This window comes from Rhea pennata, chromosome 27 (genome assembly GCF_028389875.1).
Source record: "Rhea pennata isolate bPtePen1 chromosome 27, bPtePen1.pri, whole genome shotgun sequence".
Lineage (NCBI taxonomy): Eukaryota > Metazoa > Chordata > Aves > Rheiformes > Rheidae > Rhea > Rhea pennata.
Window position 1 is genome coordinate 627996 of NC_084689.1, and position 22160 is coordinate 650155.

Genomic DNA, 22160 nt, shown 5'->3' on the forward strand with positions numbered 1-22160 from the left:
TGACAGCTTGGATTTACTTTCCCTTGAAAATCTGGGGAGTGTTTAGCAAAAAGCCCCTTGATTTTCATCAATTGGAAAGAAATAGCCAGATGCAAAATGTTATTTCTGACTAGAGCTAGGGATCTTCCCCGTGAGTCAGTCGTTGCTGCAGAAGAAGTGATACCGCCGCCGCGCCGTCCCCTCCGGCCGCGGGTTTCCGCGAGGGGCCGGGGGGAGCCGGCGTTCGCGACCGCAGGAGGGTCCATTTACTTTCTTTAAAATACTGATTGGGGCTTTATTACATTAGCAAGCCGAGCGGATGAGCTTCCCCTCCCCAAACGTGCCTGCCCTTGTCGGCCGCTGCGATGCAGCTGCGACGCAGGGCTCGAGCAGATAAAACGGCAGCGCCCGCGTCACCCGGGGGCCCCCGGAGCCGAGGAGCTCGAGCTGCGCGAGGAGGGCGACGGCCGCGTCCGGCCAGCGCGGCGGGACGATAAGGGGCGTGAGGAGGAGGGCGCGTGGGGGACGGCGGCGTGGAGGGCACGCGGCCGCAAGAAGGGGCGGCGGGCTTCGCTCGGCGCCCGAACGCGTGCCCGGAGCGAGCAAGGAAGCGTCCCACTGCTGGGCGGGGGGGTAATTCCGGACGGATAAGCCGCCTTCAGAGGGCGGCGGGGCCCCCCGGGCGCAGCCGTGCTCCGAGACGCCTTCTCAGCCCCGCGCGCCCCGTTCTGCGGGAGACGAGCTGTGTCTGGCGACCGCCTCCGAGGAAAGGCTCGTTTCCCCCCCCGCTCCTTCCACTGCAGCGTCTGCCTCGTTAAAGGGTGTTTCTTGCAAGGAATCCAGCCCCGTAATCGGCTCACGGCTCTAAGTGAGCGTTCCTGGAGCCGTAATCCCGTGCAGATCCCCCGGGCGGGGGTCAGGGACTTCTCCTCAGCCAGAACCGCTTAGCCACAAAGTGTCTCCGTTCCAGCCGGCCTGATGCTTCGTTAGCCTGCTTAGGCTTCCCCTTCTCCTCGTTAGCAGTGCTCGATTGCTTTCATTCCGGAGAAGGTTAAAGGAGGCAGCGTGCGGCCTTCAGCAGTGGGCAGGTGGCCGGTGCTGAGCACCCCGTGTGCTGGCTTGTCGTATCTGCTGCCTCGGATCCCATCTGCAGGAGGGCTGTCATCCTCCTGCAGCTCCCAGTCTGATGGCCAGCTTCTGCCGGAGGGACCTGCCGGTTCCCCGGGGGTTTTGCTGGGGCAGTGCTCGGGGCAGTGAGTGAAGCAGCTCGCCCCAAAGAGGCCTGGAAACGAGCAGGTAGGGGAAGAGGAGATGCTTTCCATCCTGCCTCTTGCTAAACCGAGCTGGAAGATTGGGACAGAGCTGGGAACCGCCTCCGGTGCCGTGGGTGCCAGCACAGCACCGTACAACGGTTGCTTTTGCTTTGTTGCTACACGAAACATCTTCCAGGCACCTCGAGGCTCTGCCTGGGCCGGGAGAGCCGGGCTGCTTCCGAGCCAGGCGTTATCTCCTGCCTCCCCGCCTGGCTCTTTCACGCCGGCATTCCTGCCTCGCGCGGCCTGCGCCCGCTCCTGGCGTCGGCTTCCCGGGGGAGCTGCGCGGCCCCCGGCGGCGTCGGGCCCTGGCTGACTCACAGGGCTCTCACGGATGCCGTCGCCGCCTGGGTCCCGCACAGCTGAACTAACAGGAATGAAGGTTTATTAAAAAAAAAAAAAAATACGGAAAACGGCCCAAGTCCTTCGTCAGCAAAGCAAGCGGCCCCGTGGGGAGCGGAGCAGTTGGGCAAGGGCGCAGCATTGCTCCATCGCCCTATTTCTGGCCGTAACCGCACGAGAAATGGAAGCCTGCCTCTAAGGCTGGCCGGACGTGCTGCAATTGCCGCGCCGCGGGGAGCGGGGCGGCCCGGGAGGAAGGCGGCGGTTTGCGAGCGCCGGGAGCCCCCCGGCTCTCCCGCGTGCGCGCCCCTGATAAGGCACCTGCCGCTGCCCGGCCGGCGCGGCGCGGCGCCCGCAGCCGGGCACGGCATGCCGGTGAGAGGGGTTGGCGCGGGGCCGCATCCAGCAGCCCGGGGTTCAGTTCCTAGCTCAGCTACTGACCTGCTCCGTGACCTTTCGAATAAGTCACTTAATCTCTCTGTGCCTGGGTCTCTTGTCTGTAAAGTGGAGCTGATGATAATCCTTCCTTTGTGGGAGCTGCTTAGAGGCAGGGACTCTCCTCCCCCGGGGTGGGGGCGGCGTGCCCGGCTCCGGCGCCCCTCGGGCCGGCCTGCCGCGGGCGCCGGGCCGCCTGCCCTGGGGCACAGGGCTGCCCCGTCCTCGGGGACCGGGACCCCCCGCGGCAGCCGCTTTCTGGCTTCGCCCGGGCACGGGGCGGGCGCGTGCAGATGGCAGCCGGCAACACCTACGCCTGCTCCTGCCTTAAATCCTTTCAGCAAATGGCTTAGCCTCCTGCCTCAGTTTCCCCATCTGTCTGCAAGCTTCCCTCCACCCAAGGAGGGCATTGCACAGACTTCGTTTCTTTAAGACTAAAAATAACATACGTATTTATAGATTTATTTTTAAATATCTGTAAAGCGCTGGCCCGTGCTCACGCCGCCTCTGGCGCGGAGGTGGGATGGGGCAAGACAGCAGTTCTCGCCAAAGCAGAAATTATTGCAGAGCCGGGTCACGGGGCGAGCGGCCGCGGGCGGCGCGCGCTGCCGCAGCCCGCCCCGCGCTGCTGACTCAGAGCTGCCAGCTGGGCGGCCGAGCCGGGGCGGGCGCCCCGTGCCGTGAGCCCCCCGCCGCCCCCCGCACCGCGAGCCCCCCGCCCCGTGCACCCCCCGCCGCCGCGCGCTCCCGCGCTACTAGAAAGCAGCGAGGTTTCGCTGTGTGTCTGAAAAGATTTGCGGTGATCGTTCCCAGGGTTGACGGCCCACAGCTGGCTGCCTGTCAAAACCATCTGCGGCTGCTGGACCTCTTCCAGATATCGAGCTCTCGGTGGCGGGGGGATCAGGGCCGAGGGGATTCCCTCGCCCGGGGGCCGCTCTCCGCCGGGGCGAGCTCGCCGGGGGCCGCGGAGCCTGCCGGAGCAGCCGTCCCGCTGACCGAGGTGCGAGGCCTTGCATTTCAGGAACAGATTTGCAATTACACAAATCCCCAGCCCTGCCGGGCTGAGAGTGGAAACCCTGGGTGACTCATCTGCTTTGGCTTACAGTGATCTCCTTTCTAAGATGATCATTTACATATGGTGGAATTTAAACCCCGGCTTGCCTGCGACGGCTAATTCAGCCACCGCTTCTGCCCCTTCTCGGCCCTTTCCGAGCAGGTGTTTCCGAGGTCCGCGCCCTCCCTGCGCCGCCTGCGCGCGAAACGCCTTCTCGTCTGGGGGGTTCGCACTGGTTTTAATCCCAGAAAAGACCCCACGGCGAAGGCTGCCTCAGTACCTGGGGGGCTGGCCGTCCTGCGGGGCCAGCCAGGAGCCTGGGCTCGGGGCTGCGGCTCCTGTGCGCGACGGCTTTGCTGCCCCGGGGCTGTTTCCCCGGCCGGGGGATGCCTCCCCCCGGGGGCCTCGGCGCCTCCGGCTCGCGCGTGGGAGCTGCCGGGGGAGAGGACGGGCTGTGCGTGAGCAGTGTGTGAGCCGGGTCTCTGGGTGTTGCTCTCCTGGCCAAGCTTTCTCAATACTTACTGACTCCACTGAATTAATATTTGCACAAGGTCAGGTGTGATAGAGAGCATGTGTCAAGGGCATGCACAAACGCATACGTGGCGAATGTCTGGAGAGAGCCGTTCTGCTGCTGTTGGAAGCTGACTTCCAAACGACCTTTCCTGGCTTGGGGTTTTGGGTTTAGAAAAGAGTAACTGCCCCCCAAAAGCCAGAGCTCCCCCAAACCGCGAGCGGGTAGAGCAGCACCTGCATCGGGCAGAGCTGGGGCTGGACCTGCCTCCCCCGAGCCCTATGGGGGCCCTAATGGGAATCAGCTGATTTGGCTCCAGTGTTGACAGGGAAGGAGCGCTGCACCCAGAGCCCCCCCGAGAGAGGGGCTGCGGGGCCGGGCCGAGAGCGAGCGCCCCGTCGCCCGCCTCTGCCTCGCGGCTGGTCGCGCCGCTGCGGCCCGAGCTGGGGCCGTGTGGGTCGCATTCGGGCTGGGAAACCGCGCCGTTTTTTCTAGCCCCCCCCCTGCAAACTGCCACCCAGCAGGTCTGTCTGAAATAGTCGTTTAAAATGCAATTGCAGCAAAATTCACTTCCTCCTTTGCAAAAAGGGAGAAAAAAAGCAACAACTCAACCGTCCTTGAAACGGGAGCTTGTTCCGGGCCTGGCTTCACGCTGCCCTCTCTGTCGGCTCCGCTGCCGCACGCGGGCGGACGTTAAGCCGCACGGAGTCCGGCTCTCCTCGTCCCGCGCCTTCCCCGCGAAGGGCGGCAGGCGGCCCGGCTGCGGGACCCTCGCGGGGCTTGCGGAGCCGCAGCGGCTAAGCCCAGCGCCGGGTCCCGGCTGCGCCGGGGTCCCTGCCGGAGCCGCCGTGCTCGGTGTCACGGGGACCTCTCGGGGGCCTGGACACGTCTCCCGTGGCCTCGGCGGGGCCCCGGCTCTCCAGGGGCGGGAGGCAGGATTCAGCTTTGTGTTTGGAGCGGAAAGCGGAGGGCGGGCGACCTGGCAGCAGGGTTTTCCCTTCTCCTCTCTGCTTTTTCTTCTCTCCCCGCTGCTTAAGCTGAGAAAAACGGCTGAGCGGTTCTCGTCTCGGGACAAGATCTCGCCCGGCACCGTGTGTTTTGGCGGCCAAAGGCTCTGGGTGACTTTGGGGGTTTGTCCTTCCGGCTCCGGCTAAACCGGCCGGCGCCGCGCCGTGCCGTGCCGTGCCGCGCCGCGCCGCGGGCCGGGCAGCGTGGGCCGGCCGCCGGCCGCCTCCCCTGCCCCTCCGTCCCTGCGCAGCGGAGGGGAGGACAGCTAACAACTCGCGCACAATCGGCGGGTCACGGAGGTTAAACGCTAACTAATTCGCCCATTGAATGTCTTCCTCGGCGTCGCGGCGACACCCGCATCGTCGGCGCTGACACCGGCCCGCGCCGAGCTGGGCGCCCGCCGCGCGCCCGGGGCTCGTGCGTCGCCCGCCGGCGCTGCAGCGGGCCGGTGCCGGCCGCGGGGCTGGGCGTTTCCGTGAGCAGGTCCCCGGGAGCCGTGGTCGCCCCGTCCCGCGCCGCCGCGGTGCCGCGGTGCCGGGCGCTGAGCGGGCACGGCGCGGCTCGCCGCCGAGGAGAGGGGCCGCGCGCTCGCGGCTCGCTGGCTCCGGGGCGCCCGAGCCGAGGGCTCCGAGCGGCTAATGCGGGAGCTGGGGGCTGCCGGTGGTTCCACGGGCTGCTTCTCCCTGACCCTCGCGCCGCCGTCCCCGCCGTCCCGCGGGCGTTGGCGGGGCCGCGGCTCGGCTCAGGAATGCGGCGCCGAGGGGGGACGGAGCCGCATTCCTTGCCCGGAGCCGCGCAGGCTCTGGCGGATGGGAAGCAGCCCCGCCGCCTGCGCCGCGGAGCAGCCTTGGGCTTCGCCGGCCCCGGAGCCGTTGCTGGTGACGAAGGCGGAGGCGGTCTTCCTCAGACCACCCTCAGGCAGGGCTCTGCTTCCTCCCCGGCGCTGGTGCCGCGGCCGGGCTCTGCCCAGGCTCCCAGCGCAGCGGCTTGGGACCGGCTCGCCTTCCTCGAGCTGCGCGAGGTGCTAACATCCCGCCCCCTCCCAGGGGGCCAGCGGCCCCTCGGAGCCGGGGCAGCGGGGAGCCCAGCGGCCTCGCGGCGGGCATCGGCGTGCCGCTTCGGGACGGGTTGGGCGCGCGGGCTGGGCCGGGACCGGCCGCGGAGAGCGGCGCGGCGCCGCGGGCGCCGTGGCCCTGCCGAGAGCAAGGCTGAGCCGAGCGAAAGGGCGCAGCAGCAGCGCCGCGCTCAGCTGGGTCCGGGGCCTTCGCCTCGTCGGGAAGGGGTGTCTGGGGTTTCTGGAACCACAGGCGGGAGAGCTGGCCTCCGTCAGATGTGTCGGTAGGAGCTTAGTAGGCGTCTACGAGGAAACGCGAGCCCTCCCTGCGCACGATCGACGCCGTGGAACTTGTTGCCACAGGAAGTCGGTTGTGGCCAGGAATTCAGCAGGATTTAGCAGCGTTGCTGCTGACGGTCGCGTCCCGAGCGGCTGTCTCGGCAGCTCCTCCGGCGCGGCGACCTGGCGTCGGGAGCGCGCCCGCGCCCGAGATGCAGCCGCGGCGTCTCTCGGGATTTTTACTGGTGTTGGTGAAAGCACGGCTGGTTCGCGTTTGGGGGAAGGGCTGCAAACACAGGAGCGGGTTTATTCCGGGACGTCCCCGGGAGCTCCCGCGGCGGGACCCCGAGTGCCGGAGCTCGCCCGGCCGGGGAGCGGCACCCGCGGGGGGGCCCTGCTTGCCGGGGAGCCCCCGGCCGGGGCGGCCGACAATGCTGGGAACCGGCGGGAACAATAGAGCCGACGGGAAGCGCCGCGCCGCCGGCCCCGTGAACCTCTCCTGCAAACCTGCCCGGGCTCCCCCCCCGGAAAGGGGCCCTCGCCCGCCCCGGGGACGCGGGAGCCTCGCGCCGCCCCCGCCGGCTCCCCCTCCGCCCCGGGCCTCCGGCTCTCGCGCCGCTGCCCGTCGGGCGCGGGTGGCTCCGGCGGCTGCCCCGGCCCGGCGCCCGCGCTGCCCCGCCGCCGCCTGAGCTCACGCGGTAGGAATCCCGCGGGGCCGGTCAGTGGACTCCGTCTTACGCGTCCGCCTGCAGCGGAGCGACAAAAGGAGACGTGCCCTTTCCGTGCACGGGTCAGGCTCCCTTGAGTCCCGTCTCCGCTCTCCCAGGCAAGCCTCAAAGCTCAGCTCATCGGGGGCCAGGCCCCCCCCGCCCCGCTTTGCCCCTCTGCTGCCTCTTGGCTTCGTTTAAGCCTTGCTTTGGGGGAGGGGGTGCAGCTTGGCCGATCGCCCCTCCCTGCCAAGGACATCCTGTCCCGCTCCTGTGTTTGCAGCCCTTCCCCCAAACAGCCCCAAATGGACCTCAGGTACTGCGAACCAACCGTGCTTTTGACAGTCCCCCATAACATCCTCCTAGATAAGCTCAGGAAGTGTGGGTTGGAAGACAGTGTTGGTGGACAGTGAGGTGGGTTGAGAGCTGGCTGAAAGGCAGAGCTCAGAGGGTCGTCATCAGTGGTGTGGAGTCCAGTTGGAGGCCTGTGGCTAGTGGCGTCCCCCAGGGCTCAGTACTGGGTCCTATCCTGTTCAACTTATTCATCAATGACCTGGATGAGGGGATGGAGTGCCTCCTCAGCAAGTTTGCTGATACCAAGCTGGGAGGAGTGGGTGACACACCAGAGAGCTGCGCTGCCCTTCAGAGAGACCTGGACAGGCTGGAGGGCTGAGCAGAAAGGAACCTCCCGAGGTTCAACAAGGGCATGTGCAGAGTCCTGCACCTAGGGAGAAGTAACCCTAGGCACCAGTACAGGCTCGGGGCTGACCTTCTGGAGAGCAGCTCTGCAGAGAAAGACCTGGGAGTGCTGGTGGATGACAAGCTGACTATGAACCAGCAATGTGCCCTTGTGGCCAAGAAGGCCAATGGTGTCCTGGGCTGCATTAGGAAGAGTGTTGCCAGCAGGTTGAGGGAGGTGATCCTGCCCCTCTACTCAGCCCTGGGGAGGCCTCATCTCGAGTACTGTGTCCAGTTCTGGGCTCCCCAGTACAAGAGGGACATGGAGCTACTGGAGAGAGTCCAGCGTAGGGCTACAAAGATGATCAGAGGGCTGGAGCACCTGCCCTATGAGGAATGGCTGCGAGAGCTGGGCCTGTTTAGCCTGGGGAGCGAAGACTGAGGGGGGATCTGATCAGTGTGTATAAATATCTGAAGGGAGGGTGTTGAGGGGACGGAGACAAGGTCTTTTCAGTTGTCCCATGTGACAGGACAAGAGGCAATGGGCAGAAACTGAACCACAGGAAGTTCTGCCTGAACATGAGGAGGAATTTCTTCACTGTGAGAATGACGGGGCACTGGCACAGGTTGCCCAGAGAGGTTATGGAGTCTCCTTCTCTGGAGATCTTCAAGGCCCTCCTGGATGCAACCCTGTCTAACATGCTCTAGGTGACCCTGCTGAGCCAGGAGGTTGGGCTAGATGCTCTCAGAGGTCCCTTCCAACCGTGCTGATTCTATGGTTCTGTGATCCTGGGGCCGCCGGTGGCTTCGCTGTGGAGTTTGCAGGGGATCGGGAGCACGTGCCCAGGGGTGATGCGTCCCTAAGCCGTGTGCTCTAGCACCTGGTCTGCCCGTGGGATGTGCGCCCGGGGCCAGGGCCAGCGCCCTTCACCCTTCCCGCTGGTCGGGAGGGCAGATGGAAAGAGAATCGTCCCCTGAACACCGCGCGATCTGGCCCGGTATACACTTGATACCTCGGCACAGCTGCTAAGGCCATGGGCTCCTTTCCGCAGCAAGGTCCTGCAGGCTGGTCGCAAGCGGAGGTTGGGTGCGGGCTGTCCCCGTGGTGCCACCATCCCGTGGATCTGGCACTGACCCAGGGCACTTCTGCAATCCCCTGAGCCCAGGCAGCAGGGCTGCTTCGTTTCCAGACCATTCAGATACCTTAAATTGGTGAATAAGACATCATTTTATGGGAAACCACGTTTGAACGACATCATCCGAAACACTTTATTTCAGGGCTTGTAAGCAACTACTCTAGTTTTTACAGGTTACTTTCTTTTTCTACAGAAATGTCTCCCCCACCCCCCGCCCCAAATCTGGGCGCTACGTGTGAGCCGCGCAAGGAGAAATGGCAGGGCCGACGCGCTGGCAGCGCATTTGCGGGCGGTGAGGAGGTGGAAGTTTTGCATGGCGCGTCCGGGCTTTCGAGGGGGTTAGAAGGCAGGTTTTCCCTCTGAAGAGCCGCCTCGTTCGGCAGGCGTCATTGCAGGCACCGGTGTGTGTGTGTGCACCGGAAACACCGCTCCCTTGCTTACTCTTCGTTAAATAACTTTAGCGTATGCAATTTCGCCTGCCGTGCTTCACCCCCTCCATTGCCGGTGGAGGACAAAGACGCGTCCCTGAGGAGGAAAGAAAGAAAAAGAGCCAACCCGCTGAAGCAGATCAGAGGTGGTTCCTAGCTGCCTCCTGCCCAGTGCTGGCTGAAGCTGCTGCCTTTGGCCTGGCGCAGGCTGCTTTTCTCACGTGGGCTCTCAGCTGTTCTCAGAAAGCTCCTGTATCCAGTTGCGCTGTGTTTTCTTTCCTGAACGTAGAAATTCTGACCTTTTCGGCTCCTGTAAGACATAAACCGTAGGCCTTGCTGGCATAGCTCACGGGCTCTCCTGATTGCTGTTGCGAGCTTTGCGACTCGTGGGATGTTTCTCCTCGCAGCCTGGCTTGTGGCTTGCACGCTCCAAACGCAGGTTGCAAAAAGGAAGGAGGAAAGAAGTGAGTTTCTGCCCCTCTTGATGATGGAAAAAAATCAGCAAATGATTCCCTGGGGCTTGAAAACCCGGAACTGAGACATCCGGAGGGGTCGTTCGTTTTTAACTCGGATGCGGGGACCCTGGTTCGTGCCACTGGGCCTGGGACCGAAGCCTCTGCTGCTAACCGTGCTGGGACCCTGCGGTCTCCGCATTCGCCTTTGCCAGACCAAGCCCAGCAAATTCTTTGCTCTCTTTTTCCAGGGGAGGGGATCTATATAAAGCCTTGGCAGGGTGGGTGTGAAGGCTCCTGTATGCGAGGCAGCAGCCGAGCGGTTTGATTAAAAGATTTGTCCGGCTCCAGCATAAAGCCCTGAAGTTGCAGGGGCCGCGCTCCGGGAGCCTCATTAGGCAGCAGCCTCCTGGTGTCGCTTTCCCCTCCCTGCCTTAATTGCCGGCTTTGCTTACACCTCGCAGGGCGGCTCTGAGCGGAGAAGAGGCTCTTCCGCGGCCCAGCGTGGGATGGAGGCAGCTCGTCCCCTCCCCCTGTGTTTGCTGTGTTTATTATCTCGGTCCCTCTCGGCAGACCCTCTCGGCACATACCGCAGGGAGGGCTGGGCCCGCCGGTGCTTTTGTGCGGACGACTTTCTCCGGCATTCCTGGCATTGCCGAGGCGGCCGCGTTCCAGCAAGCCCATTTAAAGTCAACGGGCTGGGATTTTCACGTAATCTGGTTTGAAACGTTAATCCGGTCATCCACACCAAACGCCAGGCTGGGATCCTACCAGGGTGCACGGTGCAGGGTTAGCCTCTTCTGCCTGCAGCACGCCTAATTCCTCCTTCACTTAATTATCTATCTGTTGGAAATGGCCATCTGGCACCTGGTGCTGAGCTGGTCTGTGGAAAAGCTGGTGATCGGGCTGGGGAGGAGGAGAGTTTGCGTGGTGGCGGGGCAGGCTCATGCACTAATCCAGGCAGAGGCTTGCAGCAGGACTCAAACTCGGGACCCAACCATGCCAGCAAGCGCCGTTTGCCTCCGAAGCAGACCCTTAACGGGAGCAGTCGGTCGCTCTGTGGCGTTTTCCTGTGCCGCAGGAGCACTGGGACAAACCCTGCACTGGGAGCAGGATTCCCAGGCCCTCGCCGACCGCTCCTCGGGGCGAGGAGAGGGGAGGCGGCGAGGGCAGACGGCGCTGGCACGGACCGTCCCGCGGGGCCGGGCGCTGGGGGAGCCGCGGAGCCGGCACTGCGGAGCGGGGCGGCTCCCGGGAACCCCGCGGGTCGGGGGTGCCCGGTCCCCGCGCGGCGCCGTGGTCCTCCGTGGTCGGCTGAGCGGCGTTCCCGGGCAGGAGCAGGGCAGGCGGAGCGGCGTCCCATCCCTGGAAGCGTGCCCGGCGGCGGCCCTGGCGCAGCGACCGCCCTGCGAGCGAGGCCGCGTCGAGCCGGCCGGTCCCTGCGCTGGCGTCCCTCCAGCCCTGCTTTGGCTCTCGTTTGGTGCAACGTCCTTTTCCCTTGACCACATCCTCATTCCCGATCTTGGCTGTTCGGACCCAGCGTTCCTGGGGGACAGGACTGGAGGCTGGTGTCTCCATTTGGGCAGGATGTTCTCAGGACTGCTGTTTTACAAATTAAGATATTTCCACCTCCTTATAGCCTGCCTAATTACGAAATGTAAATCTATTGACTCAACTATATAAACTGTGGCAGGGGTGTTTCCTCGTGGCTTACTGCCTGAGAGCCTTTATTATCTCTGCACGGAGCCTTGCAGTCAGTAATTGTATTTCCCTAATGAGAACCTGTGTTTTCTATTTAACAGAGTAATCGTGTCCGAGCGCGGCTGGCCCCGGAGTGCAGCGCAGGAAAATTGGCACGAGCAGCACTTCTGCACCTGCTGATTTCAGTCCGGTGGCGTCAGCAGAGGCGGGCGTGCGCCGACGGCACCCTCGGTTTCGCAGGGTGCTGAAACAAGAGCAAATTTCGGTTCCTCAATTTTTAAGATCTGATACCTAAGCTTTGCTGCGATAAGTGCTGCTAAGTGCGGGGGTGGCAGAGGGGGTTCGCACGGCTGCGCTCTGCCCCGCCAGCGCAGCAGCGGCGTGTGGGAACGCGTGTTGTCAGTGAGGAGTCCTGGGCAAAGCCAGGATATCATCAATGCAAGGAAATCCTGTAAAGGCTCAGTGGAAGTCACTAATTTCTTTCCCTTTCCCTGCCTCTGCCACTGACTGGGCAGCTCCGTTCTGGTAGCGAGGGACGAGCAGAGATGGCTCCGCAGATGCTTTGGGGGCAGCCGAGGGCAGTCCTGGGCCTTGCGGGGAGCCGGGGCCGGCGCGGGTCCCCGCGGCGCCCGTGGGCTCGGTGCTCTGCCCGCACACCCCTCCTCGAGGGGCGGCTCCCCTTTGCCCTCGCCACCGAGCTCCCCTGCATCTTCTTGTTTTGTTAGAAGTAGCAATGCCCGCAGACCCGGTTGAGGGTAGCGGGGAGGCTCTTGGAGGAGGATAGCCTCTCCCAGCGGCGTGGGGCTGGCCGCCGGGCCCTGGGCTCGGAGAGGAGGCACGGCGAGGCCTGCGCCGCTGGGCTCCGGCTCGGCCGTCCCGGCTCGCAGCGCCTGCGGGGCGGTGGGTGGCTGCGAGTCCTGCGGAGCTGTCGAAATCCTGCTGCAAACCGCAAGTTGCAGCTTGCGAAAGGTGCCTGCAGCACTGGCGAGGCGTGCGGCCGGGGAGCCCGCAGAGCCCCTCGCCTTGCCGTCGCTCGCAGCGAGTGGGAGCGATGGGAGCGGCGGCGGCAGGCAGGGCCGTTTCCGGGGGGAAACGCCTCGGTGGGGTCTCGGTCCCCCGAAGGCTCTGTGCTGGGAGGAGGAACCCGGGGGCCAGGTCAGCCGCCGACCTCCCGTGTGCCCACCAAGACCGATGGCACGAGACCCGCGTGCACGCGGTCTGCCTCCGCCGCGGCGGCGAGCGCTCTCTCTGCACGCCCAGCCTGCCCGCGCTGAAGCGCCCAGAAACCTCCTTCGACGCCGCATCCCAGAGCGCTGAGGCGAGCACGGCCATCTCCGCCGGCCGGCAGCTGGGTTGCTCGGTCAGTGGACTTTGGCACGGACCACGGCCAGGCTCGCTCGCTCGCGGGCCAGTCAGCACTTTCCACCCTCGGGACCCGCTGAGGATCAAAGGTGCATTTAACGATCGGCGCACGGCGAACGGCCCGTGCTCCTGCTAATCCCCTGCAGCTGAGCAGTTGCACGTTTTCCTCAGCTGGCCGCTGACTTTCTTTCATCCTCTTAAATTGGTGCATTACCGTTTCCTTTGAAACCCAACGGGAGCAGGCTGAGGAGCCGTGCTGCGGGAACGCCCAGCGGACCCAGCCCGGGGCGCGCGGGGTGGAGGATGCTCCTGCTCTGCGCAGCCCGCGCGTGCTGAGCCCTCCCGGCCCCTCCGCCCTTGGTTATCCCGGTGCCATTGCTGGGGGTTTGGCAAAGGTTTTCGGAGGTGGATTTCTGCCATGTTGGGTCCGCGGTCTCTGCGTGCAGGCGCAGAGCTTCCCCGGGAGCCGCACGTGCGCCAAGTCCAGGCAGCCCTGCCGCGCAGAGCTGACGCGTCTGGTCCGGCAGCGTTGGCGCTCCGTGGGCGAGGCCGGTCTGTGCCCAGAGGAGCCCAGCAGAGTTTCAGGGCAGTGAATGAATCACTGCATTTGTCTCTTCCCGAAAGGCAACACTTAGTTTTCTGCTTTAAAGGATACTTCCCCAGCTCCCAGCAGTCCGTGGAGAGGCCCCGAGGAACTTTATTTAAGGGCTGCCTTTATAAAAATTGAATGAGCCAAGGTTTTAATAAATGACTAATCAATTTTTAGAGCTCTGCAGGTTGATAGGTTGCTTGTGACGCTCCCTGCTGCCTGCCTCGCCGGGGTCGGCTCCGCGAGACGGCCGCGCCGCGGGGCCGCGGGTCGGCGCGGGCTGGTTGGTAGCGCTTCGTACCTGCGCCCCCGCGGTGAATCGCGGCGGAGAGCCGAGCGGCGAGCGGCGCGGCCCGGGGGGACTCGCTCGGGGGCGAGCGCCGGACCGGGGCTGCCCAGCGGCAGGTAGCGCGCTGCGTGCCCCGGGCGCGTCCCGGCCCCGCGCGCGGGGGAACGGCGCCTGTGCAGGGCGCTCGGCTCCCCGAGAACAGGCGCGCTCCGTGGGCGGTTCGACCGTGTGTTATCGGCCCGCCGGCGCCCTGACCCCAGCCCCTCCGCTTTCTTCCAGCGACCTTCCTGCCCGTGCGGGAGCGCCTCCCGCGCGCCAAGAGCCCGTGCTCGGGGAGCTCTCGCTTCACACATCGCTTTCCTGGCACTTTTATTGTCTTGCAGCTCCCTTTCTCATCCCCCGCTGCCGTGCAGCAGAGCAGGAGGGTGATGTTTTTCCAGCCTTCCCCTCCCCTTTGCTAAGCGGCATTCTTCCCTCCCTGGATGTGTATTTAATCAGCTGGCTCGGCTGCAAAAAGCCTCCTGCCTTCTCATCCCACCTCCTCTCCACTCCTTTGTCTGAAATGCGGGAGAACAAGTGCTCGTGAGCCTGGAGCGAGCCAGGAGCTGCTCAGCGGCGTCAGCAGCGTGGCTGCGTTGGGGGCTCGGGGCTGGTTTCGTGCTGTCAGAGCCCCGCGGGGACACGGGTCCCCTCCGGTGCCAGCACACGGCTCGGGGCTAGCTGCCCGCCCGAAGGAGGGCAATTCCCGGGGGGCCGCAGCCTCCAGCGGGGCTTAGCCAGAGCCGGCGCTGCGGGGGAGCGTCCCAGAGAAGGGGCTGGGGGCTGCCGGGGGCCGCGCGGGGGCTCGCCGGGCTCCCCCGAGCCCGCCTTGCTGCAGCGCAGGGCTTGCTGGCCCTGCCGGCTCCCGGGAAGCGCCCCAGCAGCGTGCGTTTCGGCGGAGAAGTGGAAGCAGGGCACAGCGGAGAGTTCCCTGCTGGGGAAAAAAAAGATAAAAACGAGGTTGTGGGCCAGCCCGTGGGCGCTGGAGGGAGCTTGGAGGCAAGGAGGTGGGGGGAAAGCGCTTGCTGGGCAGGGAAACGATGGTGCCCATCCCGTCCCGCTCCCCACGCCGTCCCGTCCTGTCCCGCTCCCCACGCCCTGCCTCCGGCCGCGCTCCCACCATGGTTCGGCCTCGAGACCGGAGGCGCCTGCACGGCCACTGGGACGGGGCACGGCGCTGGGGCCAGCAGGCTTCGGGGCGGCACGGGGGCTTCTGCGGGGCCCGGGCCAGCTGCTGGGTGTTTGCTCAGGGCTGGGGCGCGCTTTTGCAGGGTTTCCAGGGGAACTGCGGGTTTATGGCTTTCCTGGAGCGCCCTTCCCCTGCCGCCGGCTCAGCCTCATTGATCCCTTTGATCGGCCGCCGGCGGGTCAGGAATTGCAAGCCGAGCCGTGATCCCTCCCCACGCGGCGCACGTTGCGCGGACGGGCTTCGGCCGCGGCTCTTGCCAGCCCGCAGCTCGCGGCCGGGGCGCGTGGCCGCCGCGGCGGTCCCGTGGCCGGGCGGGGGGCTCCGTGTGCCGCGCCGCGCCGGGCAGGCCCGCGGCACGAGCCGCCCGCGGGGCCGGCGGATCGCTTACACGGTTAACGTGCTAATCTGCCGAAGCGCGGTCCGTGGCCCCGCAGTACGTGCCTGTTGAGTTACGTGTGAATATTTATAGCCCCCTCTCGGCAGCCCCGCGGCCCCGGCTCTGCTGGCAGTTGTTCAAAATTGTCATTGAGAAAAGCGAGGGTTGCTTGGCACGGGGGCGAGGGCGGCGAGGGGGCTCTGCCGCCCCTTCCCGGGGAGCAAGAGCGGAGCGGCTCCGGCTCGGCGGCACCTGAACTGGCACGTCCCAAAAAGGGGGGAGAGAGCCCTTGTCCTCAAAGACCTCTCGTCCCCTGCTCGCAGCCCAGGGCGCCTGAGCGCTGCCCACGTTGCCCTGCTGCTCCAGGGCAGGAGCAGGGGCTGGTTCCCCTTCCCGGCGCGCTTGGCCCCGGCTGCGGCGCCTGGCGGCTCTTTAGCCAGGTGCTTTCCTCGGTCGATGTTCAGGGAGAGGGATTATTCCCCAGACCGCCTCCACCAGGCAAAAATCACGCTGCAATACAGCTTTCAAAACTTGGGGAGAGGCACAGCTTGCATGAATGTGCATGTGTGTATGTATAAGTTGCTCTCCAGGCCAGCAAATCTCACTGCCATAAATCAGGGCTGGAATGTGTTTGGCTGTCAAACACTGGGTGGGGTCCCAAGACAAAAGCTGGTCCGAGCAGAAATGGACGCTCGAGGAACGTCTGGGTTGGAGGCCTTGCATAGATCTTCCTGTCTTGGCTTATAAAAACATTTCCCAGTTGTGTATTGCTAGGGCTTTCTGCATGGTGCAATGCACTGCACCAGCTTCATTAATCTTGTCGGGTTTACTACAGGAATCATGCCTTGGGCATTGGGAAGCAGCCTGCGAGGGAGGCTTGGAAGGGAAAAGCTTTTGCAGGAGAGGTTGCCAGCTCTACGGTCTGCTCCCGACAGACACGAAGCCTCGCCGGGGGGCAGCGTGCTTTCAGGACCAGGCTCCTAGCCAGATTTGTAGCTTTTCAAAATGGGAGCAAGTTGCGAAAGGTGGAGCTTGCTCACGAGAGCCAGCACGGAGCCAGGGCCGCGGGAGGCGCGCGGGATGGACCGCAGCGTGCCACGGCACGAGGCTTCCCACGAGGGGAGCCCTCCGGACAGGGCAGCCCGCCTGCGTCCTTAGCGTCTGCCCAAACCCACTGGTACGGAGCGTGCCAAGCTCGGCCCTCCTCGCGCGGGTCGGGGAGGCTTGTAATGCCAGCCTGTTCTCCGGACTGGTTGAAATCAAAGTGTGATAAAAGACTGGGTCGTGGGCAGCAGGTTTGAGTCCCACAGGTTGCCAGCAGGAGAGGAACCAGCGGCCCGATGGGACGTGTTGGAATAGGTCCAGCAGTGGCCAGCGATCGTAGGCTTGTGTGCTCTCCACGGGAGTCAGGAGAGGAGGACGCAGCTCACATTCCTTTTCATCTTGTCACAGCGGTGATTTTCCGGGGCTGTATCCCTAGGCACCTGCCTCTGAATGAACCAAGGCCAGAAAGGCAGTCTGTGGCGTACGAGCGTGCCAACAACCTGGCGTCAGCTTGCTTAAGGCGCGCGGTAGGTGCGGAGGCTCTCAGGAGGAGGGATCGTGCCGATGCATTGCTCCATTCTGTGCCGAGAGCGTGGTGGATGCTAAAAATAAACTGGGGAGCTGCGTTCTCCGGGAGGAGCTGGGGGTTTATTGTGGGGTTTGCAGAGTCGCAGCCGCTCCTGCCTCCGTGTGAGGTTAGTGGTGGCACGGTGATTCGGGGCACTGGAGTGCTGGGATCTAAGCAAGGCAAATGCCTCCAGGCCCCTTCCCCTGGCAGCAGGGCGACAGGCACTCTCGTGGCACAGCCAGCAAGGGACAAGCGATGTTAACAGTGACCCAGTGCTCTGCCACCCACGCTTTCTGCCCGAGGACCTCTGCGCACACCTCGTGCCACTTCCCTCCGTGCCAAAACACTTGCCGGAGCAGCAGTTAAACTGGAGGCTGAGAGCCTTGTGCATATGCATAGACCTTCCCCCTCCCACCCCTTCCGTGCCGTCCGGAGGGCTCAGTCTGTGGGACATGTTGTGTAGTAGCAACTTCTGCCCTTTGACTGCAAGTTCCTCCAGGTCCCCGCATGCCCCATTGCCTGTGGAGCAGCTGTGAGCTTGGGAAGGACACATGGTCCTGGAGCTGCTGATGGCCTTGTGCAGCCCTTGCACTGTAAGTGCCCCAGCACAGCTCAACTGTTTGGGGTGCTGCCCCCCAGCCTATCCCCACGGGCAGTTGGGTGCCCCCCAGAGCTCCTGCCCCACACGCAGGAGCTGGGCTGTGCGGGGCTTGCTGTGCCCCACAGCAGGTCCTGGAGCTCCTTCCCAGCTAACCTTGCCGTTCCGTGTCCCCCTTGTCTCTTTAAAGGTGCAGCACAGCTGCAGGCCATGACGTGCTCGCGGCCTATTCTTGGGGAGGAAACGTTGCTGCTCTTCATTTGAGCTATGTCAAGTGTGTGCCCTGAGAGCGCATTAATTACACCAAGTGGGTGTTGCTCCGCGGGTGCATCAGCTGTTCGGAGAAATCAGCTCTGCCAGCAAGCAGCAAAGTCAGTCACCTCCAGCGACGGTGCAGCCAAGGGTGTCTTCCAAAGCTTTGCAATCGTAGCACCTTTCACCGCCTTTCAGATGAGGGTGATCCGGTCAGGGAGTATGTGGTCTGACCTGGTTCCTGCCACTTGGTCAAAGTCTGCAGCATTTATTCTTGTCTTGCAGCAAAGCATGTTTTAAGGATCGAGCTTTTTAAAAGCTTCCCTACATCACTTAGCACTCAGCTCGCTCTGAATCGGGTTTCCCGGGAATTTGGGCACCCACCCTAGAGCGACCCTCCTTTTGGCCATCTGTGACCACATGCCACAATCTCCATGTGGCCGTGAGCCTGCAGCGTGTGCAGCTTGGAGAACTCAAAAGGCAAAGTGTTACAGGAGAGATTCACAGGCAGGAGATCGCAATGTCTTCCTGGGCCCCAGCAATCCATGGGAATCCCTTGGAAGCCCCCACAAGTGGCCTGCATTGCCACCTCTTCCCAGTGCGTAGCTGGATCCCGTTACTGCCCTGTGAGAGCTGCTCGCAGCCCTCGGATGGATGTTGTTCTCCCAGGCCCCTGCGGACTGGCAGCAGCCAGGGCGGAGGGATCGTGCGCCCTGCGTTCGGTCCCGCAGGGCAGTCTCGTGGGGCTGGAGGTTGCACTTGCTCTCCCTGCATGGAGCCACGCGCGCCGGTCATGCATCCTGCCCTGTGGCGGGTGCTGGGCTGGTGGGGAAGCAGCAGAGGTGGACGAGCCCCGCGCCACCTTCTCCTCCCACGGTAGCCGCTGCCCCCGTGGTTCGTGAGCCGCAGGGCTCGGAGCAGCAAGCGCAGCGTGCGCAGGGGGTGCTCCGGGAAAGGGGCCGCGCTTGGGAAACGCGGGCGGTGGTTCTTGGCTTTCAGCAAGCAGAGGGAGAGGCCGTGGGTTCAGGCAGCCGGACTGCCGTCCTCGCCCCTTCCTCCGCCAGCTCTGCCCCCCAGCCGGCCCCAGTGCATGCACAGCGTGGGGCTTCCCACGGAGCGTGACGTGCTGTTCCCCTCCTCGCCGGGCGCTGCTGGTTTTGGCTTCCTCCAGCACAGAGCCCCAGCGCAGGGCTCTGTGCTGCTGCCTGCGTGCTGCCGGGCTTCGGGAACGGAGGCTGGGGGCGGTTGTGCTGCTCTCTGCCCTTCCACCCTGCTCCCCTGCGGACACATGAGTGATTTTCTTCTCTTCTTGTCTGCGTGCACAGTTGTACGAGCTGGACGGCGACCCCAAGAGGAAAGAATTCCTAGATGACCTCTTCAGCTTCATGCAGAAGCGAGGTGAGCTCGTGCGTGCCGTCGGCCTTTCTCTTCCCGTGCTTCCTCAGCTGTGAGGCTGTGCTATTTAATCTAAGATGTCAGGGCCACAGGTTTTATTTCCTTGCATATCATTATAACCTCAAGGTTAAAGCTCTGGCCAGACTAGTAGTTAATTTTTAACCTCTTTGCAAACTAGGGTCAAACTTGCTCCATTGAAATCAGTGCCATTAACTCAGCAGAGCAATTAAAGTCATTAAATTATTGCACTGGCCCTGCTTTTTGTCCCTATGAGTCTAATTTTATCAAAGTCTCAGGAACTTACTGCCCCTTCTCAGCAAGATTTGTCCCCTTCTGAATGGTTTCTGGCAGTTCATTTTACTTCCTTCTCCATGCTGTCCTTTCTCTCTAATTGTTGCAAAGGTGGCAAAATGCTTCACTGTTTTTTTTGCATCTTTGTCTCTTCTGTCTGTGTCTCTCCGCTTTTCAAATATGAGCGGACATAGCTCCATTTCACAAACATCTCCGGAGAGGGGTTGATATGTTGCTGGAATTAATCCCTTTTCTTCATCACAAAAGTGCCAAGCACTCCCTGAGTTGAATCTGCAAATTCCAGTCACTCCTCCACAGCCCTGACGTGTTTGCCAGACACCCTGCTGGTCTGCACCAGCATCTGAGTAGGAGCTGGTCCATTAACAGCACACGAGAGCTGTTGTTTTGCCGTGGCCACCACCCTGGCCAAAACCTGCACCTGCGATGTGAAAAGCAGCTAGTGTTTTCTGCCCGCTCCCCAGCGAGGTCGAAACCAGCCACTCTTCAATATCCTCTCCATTTTAAGGGTTAATGGGGACCATTATCACTGGCCATGTTTGGAAAATGTTGGCCTGTGATATCAAAAGGAGGCTGTCAAATTAATATCTGTGTATAAACATATATACATATGCATACCCATATTTTCATTATTTAGTGGTAGGAGTCAGTCTGATTGTATCCTGCCACAATTCTTGACCTGGTCTAAACCTGCTTCAAACCTAGCTTCCCCAGTGGAGGGTCTCTCCCAAGCAGGGACACCTCTGTAAGGGCCTTGTGCCAAACACCCGGGCTGCCAAACACCCGTGTGAGCCCTCGAGAGCGTGCTCCTCGCGTGGTGTAAACTGGGGTAGCTCTGTGGCCCTTGCTGGTTCGGACTGGTGTGGGCTCTGTGCTCTAGGCGAGTATTTTTGGTCCTGGGGTGGAACTGGCTTTCAAGACAATGTTAGCAGGTGCGTTTGTGCCTCTCCGTGAGCAGGGGCAGGAGATCTCTGCGGACAAGAGCAGGCTGGCGCGGCGCGGCGCCGCGCGAGGAGCGAGCGGCCCCGGTGCCAGCCCTGCGCCGGGAGGTGCTGCCCTCTCCCGGGGCCCCGCCGAGGAGGGCGTCCGCGCGGGCACCGCAGCGCCCGGCGCTCCGGAGCGCTGTGCTGTAGTGTCGCGGCCGCGTGCAGCCCCCGGGCAGGGGCAGCAGGCCAGCATGTGCGGAATAACTTGTTGAGGTGGAATTGGGCTGGCGGGGTAGGAAACGGGAGAGCAGCTCCTCTGCTGGGATATCCGGGAGGGTCCCAAACTTCCCAGGCAGGGACACGCTCAGTTTTGCACAAGTTAGTAAGGAGGCGGAAAGCCAGCAGGCTCGGAGATGCTTGCCGGTTCGGTACCTTTGTTTAGGAGGCTAAAAAGTGAGGTGCTTGTCTGAGTCAAGGACCAGTTTTCTGCGTGGAAACGAGCCCTGAAGTGCTGATGCATCATTGCACCGAGCCTTTTGTCAAAGAGGCATTTAGGAAAGCGTGTGTGTGGTGGGGGGGGTGGAGAGGAGGGGAGGAAAGAAGCAGGAAGGAGGAATAATTGGCTGCGCATTCCCACGGGTTCGCTCCATCCCTCTGGGGTCCTTTTGGAGCCCCTGGCGTTTAAGCAAACAACACCGAGCGGCTAGGTAAAGCTCTCGTGAGCGGGGAGGGAAGGGAGAGGCCCCAGGGAAGGCGGAATGAAGTAATCGCGTGTTTTCATGACGTGAAGTCAGCGTGTTTTCGAGGCAGGGAGAGCTGCAGTCCGTAGGGGGCAGCTGGAGGCGGTGGGGGCTGTCCTCGCTGCCCAGAGCGGGCTGCGCGGGTCCCCGGCGATGCGCTTGTTGTGTCTTGGCTGAAATCTTTGGGTGCTGGAGGGGAAGGCTGGCAGGGAGGGTGCCCACCGTCAGCTGGGCAAGACCCCTGACGCAGGTGCCGTTGGTGAGCTGCTTCCCATCTCTGGCTCTTGGGATTCGACCTGCAAAGGAGGAGATGGAGATCTTCCATCTAGTTGTCTGTTGTTTGAGGTTATAAACCCACATGCGCGTGTGTGCAGCCCCTGGCATGATGGGACCCTCCTCTCTGTGGCTCTGAAGCACTGCCAATAGTTATAAACAGCTCCTGTCGCTGTCTGCAGCTGACCACAGTTTGAGAAACCACATTTGACCCCATTTTGGTGACTGTGGCTGAAAACTCTTGAGTTTCTTTTTCCTTCATGGGTAAGGCTGACATTTAGCAAGAATGCAATGAATGGGGGAAGGGGGGGTGTTTTAAAGAAAAAAGAAGGTAGTAGTGGAGGAGAAGGAGAAAAAATGCCCTGTTGTCTCTGCTCCTCCTTTCGTGTGATATCTGACCTGGGAATTTCCTGCGTTGCCTCTCTTCTCCTGCCCCCGCCAGAGCTTTCCCCTTTCAGGAGGTGATTCAGTCACGGACAGGGCTTGCAGGAGCTGATGGGCGGCCCAGCCCTGAGCGCTGCAGGCTCGGCCCCTCTGCACGAGCCCCCGCCGCCCTCTTCCCGCCCGCGGCCGCCGCCGTGTGCCGGTGCGCCTCCGGACCCTCGCAGCCCACCCCTCGCAGAGCAGGGCGCTGCCTTGCTGCTCCCCAGGCCGCGGCCACCTCGTCCCGGCGCCGGCGGGACTCGGCCGCCTTTCAGCTGCGCGTGGCCAGCCGGGCGCTTGGCAGGCTCTCGGATGGCATCTCGCTGGGGTGGCAAAGCAGCGGCCCAACCCTGCTGCCTCCTTTTCCCCACCCTGCAGGGACTCCCGTCAACCGGATCCCCATCATGGCCAAGCAGGTGCTGGACCTGTACATGCTCTACATGCTGGTGACGGAGAAGGGAGGCCTCGTGGAAGTGATCAACAAGAAGCTGTGGCGGGAGATCACCAAGGGGCTCAACCTGCCCACCTCTATCACCAGCGCTGCCTTCACGCTACGCACCCAGTGAGCGGCGGGGGGCTCGGCGCGGCGGGCGGGGGGCGTCCCTGCGCCGGCAGGGTCGTGCTGCGCCGGCTCGGCGGCCGCGAGCCGGGCGGAGGGAGGGAGGGACGGGGACGCGCCGGGGCGCCCCGAGCCCCGCCACCGCCTCACGA

General features: G+C 63.3%; 1 protein-coding gene across 1 annotated transcript in view; it reads left to right on the forward strand.

Annotated features, from left to right (window-relative positions):
- Positions 1-22160, forward strand: part of ARID3A (AT-rich interaction domain 3A) — a 35844-nt gene that overhangs the window by 10643 nt on the left and 3041 nt on the right. Inside the window, exons 3-4 of the mRNA XM_062596188.1 lie at positions 18709-18781; positions 21828-22011. Of these exons, the coding sequence (XP_062452172.1) occupies positions 18709-18781; positions 21828-22011 (257 nt within the window). The remainder of the gene's footprint in view (positions 1-18708; positions 18782-21827; positions 22012-22160) is intronic.